The sequence below is a fragment of the Branchiostoma floridae genome, chromosome 17 (genome assembly GCF_000003815.2).
Source record: "Branchiostoma floridae strain S238N-H82 chromosome 17, Bfl_VNyyK, whole genome shotgun sequence".
In the NCBI taxonomy this organism is placed as follows: domain Eukaryota; kingdom Metazoa; phylum Chordata; class Leptocardii; order Amphioxiformes; family Branchiostomatidae; genus Branchiostoma; species Branchiostoma floridae.
The window spans coordinates 4,387-10,113 of NC_049995.1; the positions used below are offsets into that span (position 1 = coordinate 4,387).

Genomic DNA, 5,727 nt, shown 5'->3' on the forward strand with positions numbered 1-5,727 from the left:
ACACCAAGGCACCAAATTTTGATAGACATGAAGATGACTACAACGTTAGGTCGTCTTGAATTGGGACTGTTGCTGTTTGCCGTTTATGGTAATTCAAACCTTTGCCATCTATCCGCCTTCGAAGAAAACATAATGATATGAATCTAAGACTAGTTGATTATATAACGTCTTTCTCTGTAATGCCGTAATTCATCTTTCTGACAAGTAGTCACTTCACAACTATTGTATTTGGTACTTTATACCAGTCCTAAACGTGGGTGTTGTAAGGTCAACTTCGAAATATTTTATAATGTGCTGTGCGGGCTCCACTGCAGCATCGACAACAGTAGCGGACTCCGCTGCAGCATGCTCCACTGCAGCACCGACCACAGCAGGGGGCTCCACTGCAGCACCGACCACGGTAGCGGGCTCCACGGCAGCATCAACAACAGTGGCGGGCTCCACGGCAGCATCGACAACAGTAGCGGGCTCCATTGCAGCATCGACAACAGTAGCGGACTCCACTGCAGCACCGACCACAGTAGCATGCTCCACTGCAGCACCGACCACAGCAGGGGGCTCCACTGCAGCATCGACCACGGTAGCGGGCTCCACAACAATAATAGTAGCGGGCTCCACTGTAGCACCGACCACAGTAGCGCGCTCCACGGCAGCACCGACTACTGTATTGGGCTCCACTGCAGCATCGACAACAGCAGCGGGATCCACTGCAGCATCGACCACAGTAGCGGTCTTCGCTTCAGCTCCGACTACTGTAGAGAGCTCCACGGCAGCATCGACAACAGTAGGAGACTCCACTGCAGCATCGACAACCGTAGCGGGCTCCACTGCAGCATCGACAACAGTAGCGGACTCCACTGTAGCACAGACCTCAGTAGCGGGCTCCACTGCAGCATCGACAACAGTAGTGGGCTCCACTGTAGCACCGACCACAGTAGCGGGGTCCACGGCAGCATTGACAACAGTGGCGAGCTCAACTGCAGCACCGACCACAGCAGGGGGCTCCACGACAGGATCGAAAGCAGTAGCGGGGTCCACGGCAGCATCGACAACAGCAGCGGGCTCCACGGCAGCATCAACAAAAGTGGCGGGCTCCACGGCAGCATCGACCATAGTAGTGGGCTCCACTGCAGAATCGACAACAGTAGCGGGTTCCACAACAACAACAATAGTAGCGGGCTCCACTGTAGCACCGACCACAGTAGCGCGCTCCACGGCAGCACCGACTACTATAGTGGGCTCCACTGCAGCATCGACAACAGCAGCGGGATCCACTGCAGCATCGACCACAGTAGCGGGCTCCGCTTCAGCACCGACTACTGTAGAGGGCTCCACGGCAGCATCGACAACAGTAGGAGACTCCACTGCAGCATCGACCAAAGTAGCGGGCTCCACTGCAGCACCAGCCACAGTAGGGGGCTCCACTGCAGCACCGACCTCAGTAGCGGGCTCCACTGCAGCACCGACCACAGCAGGGGGTTCCAATGCAGCACCGACCACAGTAGCGGGCTCCGCTTCAGCATCGACTACTGTAGAGGGCTCCACTGCAGCATCGACAACAGTAGCGGGCTCCACGGCAGCATCAACAACAGTAGCGGGCTCCACGGCAGCATCGACCATAGTAGTGGGCTCAACTGCAGCATCAACAACAGTAGCAGGCTCCACAACAACAATAGTAGCGGACTCCACTGTAGCACCGACCACAGTAGCGCGCTCCACGGCAGCACCGACTACTGTAGTGGGCTCCGCTGCAGCATCGACAACAGCAGTGGGCTCCACTGCAGCATCGACCACAGTAGCGGGCTCCGCTTCAGCACCGACTACTGTAGCGGTCTCCACTGCAGCATCGACAACAGTAGGAGACTCCACTGCAGCATCGACCAAAGTAGCGGGCTCCACTGTAGCACCGACCACAGTAGTGGGCTCCACGGCAGCACCGAGCACAGTAGCGGGCTCCACTGCAGCACCGACCACTGTAACGGGCTCCATGGCAGCACCGACTACTGTAGTGGGGTCCACTGTAGCATCGACAACAGTAGCGGACTCCACTGTAGCACCGACAACAGTAGCGGGCTCCACTGTAGCACCGATCACAGTAGCGGGGTCCACGGCAGCATCGACAACAGTGACGAGCTCCACAGCAGCACCGACCACAGCAGGGGGCTCCACAGCAGCACCGACAACAGTTGCGGGCTCCACGGCAGCGCCGACAACTGTAGGGGGCTCCAATGCAACTTCGACAACAGTAGCGGGCTCCACTGTAGCACCGACCACAGTAGCGCGCTCCACGGCAGCACCGACTACTGTAGTGGGCTCCGCTGCAGCATCGACCACAGTAGCGGGCTCCGCTTCAGCACCGACTACTGTAGTGGGCTCCACTGCAGCATCGACAACAGTAGGAGACTCCACTGCAGCATCGACCAAAGTAGCGGGCTCCACTGTGGCACCGACCACAGTAGCGGGCTCCATGGCAGCACCGACTACTGTAGTGGGCTCCACTGCAGCATCGACAACAGTAGCGGGCTCCACTGCAGCATCGACCACAGTTACGGGCTCCATTGCAGCACCGACTACTGTAGTGGGCTCCACTGCAGCATCGACAACAGTAGCGGACTCCACTGTAGCACCGACCTCAGTAGCAGGCTCCACTGCAGCATCGACCAAAGTAGCGGGCTCCACGGCAGCACCGACCACAGTAGCGGGCTCCACTGCAGCATCGACAACAGTAGCGGACTCCACTGTAGCACCGACCTCAGTAGCAGGCTCCACTGCAGCATCGACAACAGTAGCGGGCTCCACTGTAGCACCGATCACAGTAGCGGGGTCCACGGCAGCATCGACAACAGTGGCGAGCTCCACAGCAGCACCGACCACAGCAGGGGGCTCCACAGCAGCACCGACAACAGTTGCGGGCTCCACGGCAGCGCCGACAACAGTAGGGGGCTCCAATGCAATTTCGACAACAGTAGCGGGCTCCACTGCAGCACCGACCACAGTAGTTGCCTCCAAGGCAGCGCCGACAACAGTGATGGGCTCCACTGCAGCATCGACAACAGTAGGGAGCTCCACTGCAGCACCAACCATAGAAGGGAGCTCCACTGCAGCATCGACAACAGTAGGGAGCTCCACTGCAGCACCAACCATAGTAGCGAGCTCCACTGCAGCATCGACAACAGTAGCGGGCTCCACGGTACCGCCGACCACAGTAACGGGCTTCACTGCAGCACCGAAGACAGTAGCGGGCTCCACTACAGCACCAACATTAGTGGGGGGCTCCACTGCAGCACCGACGACAGTAGCGGACTCCACTGCAGCACCGACGACAGTAGCGGGCTCCACTTCAGCATCAACAACAGTAGCGGGTTCCTCCACAGTAGCGGGCTTCACTGCAGCACTAATCTCAGTAGCGGGCTCCGCTGCAGCATCGACAACAGTAGGGGGCTCCACTGCAGCATCGACAACAGTAGGGAGCTCGACTGCAGCACCGACCACAGTAGGGCGTTCCACAGAACCGACAACTGCACTATCTGGAACGACACAAGGACCCACCACAGCAGCTTCAGCGACGACAGTAGCTGCAACGACTCCAGCAACAACCACAGGACATACAACGACTACCTTAGCTGCAACAGTTTCAGTAACAACCACGGCAGCTACAACGATTCCAGAAGCTGCCACGACTCCAGCAACAACCACAGAAGCTGCAACGACAACATTAGCTGCAACGACCCCAGCAACAACCACTGCTGCTACAACGGCTACAGTAGCTGAAACGACTCCAACAACAACCACAGCAGCTGCAACGACGACAGTAGGTGCCACGACTCCAGCAACAACCACAGCAGCTAAAACGACTACAGTAGCTGCAGCGAGTCCAGCAACAACCACTGCTGCTACAACAAATACAGTAGCTGCAACGACTCCAACAACAATCACAGCAGCTACAACAACTATAGGAACTGAAACGACTCCAACAGCAACCACAATAGCTTCAACGACGACAGTTGCTGCCACGACTCCAGCAACAACCACAGAAGATACAACGACTACAGTAGCTGCAGCGACCCCAGCAACAACCACAGCAGCTACAGCAACTACAGGAGCTGCAACAACCCCAACAACAACAACCACAGCAGCTACAACGACTACAGTAGCTGCCACGACTCAAGCAACAACCAAAGAAGCTACAACGACTACAGTAGCTGCAGCGACCCAAACAACCACAGCAGCTACAGCAAGTACAGGAGCTGCAACGACCCCAACAACAACCACAGAAGCTACAACGACTACAGTAGCTGCCATGGCTCCAACAACAACCACAGAAGCTACAACGACTACATTAGCTGCAGCGACCCAAACAACCACAGCAGCTACAGCAACTACAGGAGCCGCAACAACACCAACAACACCAACAACAACCACAGCAGCTACAACGACTACAGTAGCTGAAGCGACCCAAGGAACAACCACAGAAGCTACAACGACTACAATAGCCACAGCGACCCAAACAACCACAGCAGCTACAGCAACTACAGGAGCTGTAACGACCCCAACAACAACAACAACCACAGAAGCTACAACGACTACAGTAGCTGCCATGACTCCAGCAACAGCCACAGAAGCTACAACGACTACATTAGCTGCAGCGACCCAAACAACCACAGCAGCTACCGCAACTACAGGAGCTACAACGATCCCAGCAACAACCACAGCAGCTAAAACGAATACAGTAGCTGCAGCGAGTCCAGCAACATCCACTGCTGCTACAACGACTACAGTAGCTGCCACGACTCCAGCAACAACCACAGCAGCTACAACGACTACAGTAGCTGCAGCGACCCAAACAACCACAGCAGCTACAGCAACTACAGGAGCTGCAACAACCCCAGCAACAACAACCACAGCAGCTACAACGACTACAGTAGCTGCCACGACTCCAGCAACAACCAGAGAAGATACAACGACTACCCTAGCTGCAATGACCCCAGCAATAACCACAGAAGCTACAACGACTACAGTAGCTGCAACGACCCCAGCAATAACCACATCAGCTACAACGGCTACAGTAGCTGCCACGACTCCAGCGACAACCACAGAAGCTACAACGACTACATTAGCGGCAACGACTCCAGTAACAACTACAACAGCTACAACGGCTACCGGAGCTGCAACGACCCCAACAGGAACCACAAAAGCTTTAACGACGACAGTAGCTGCCATGACTCAAACAATAACCACAGCAGCTACAACTACATTAGTTGCAACGACCCCAACGTTTCCAGCAACTACCACAGCTGCTGCAACGACAACAACACAAGTCACATCTGCTATAGCAACTCCAGCATCAACAACAACATCTGGAACCACAGTCGCAATAACCACAGCTTCAACGAATACAGCAACAACATTAGAAGCTGCAACCACTACAGCAACAAGCACAGCAGCTGCGACGACTACAGAGCCCACCACAACAGCAGTCACAACTACAGAACCCACAACAACAGTCACAACTACAGAACCCAATTCAATAACAGTCACAACTACAGAACCCACGACAACAGCCACAACTACAGAACCCACGACGACAGTCACAACTACAGAACCCACCACAACCACAGTCACATCTACAGAGCCCACCACAACAATTACAGCTACAGAACCCACCACAATAACAGTCACAACCACAGAACCCACCGCATTAATTACACAGATTTCGTTTCTAAGGAC

The 5,727-nt window shown here is 55.4% G+C and overlaps 1 protein-coding gene across 1 annotated transcript in view; it reads left to right on the plus strand.

The window, feature by feature from the left end:
- The first annotated feature begins 289 nt into the window (after nt 1-289).
- Nucleotides 290-5,727, plus strand: part of LOC118404539 (mucin-22-like) — a 14,581-nt gene continuing 9,143 nt past the window's right edge. The window contains exon 1 of the mRNA XM_035803685.1: nt 290-5,674. Coding sequence (XP_035659578.1) covers nt 290-5,674 — 5,385 coding nt within the window. The remainder of the gene's footprint in view (nt 5,675-5,727) is intronic.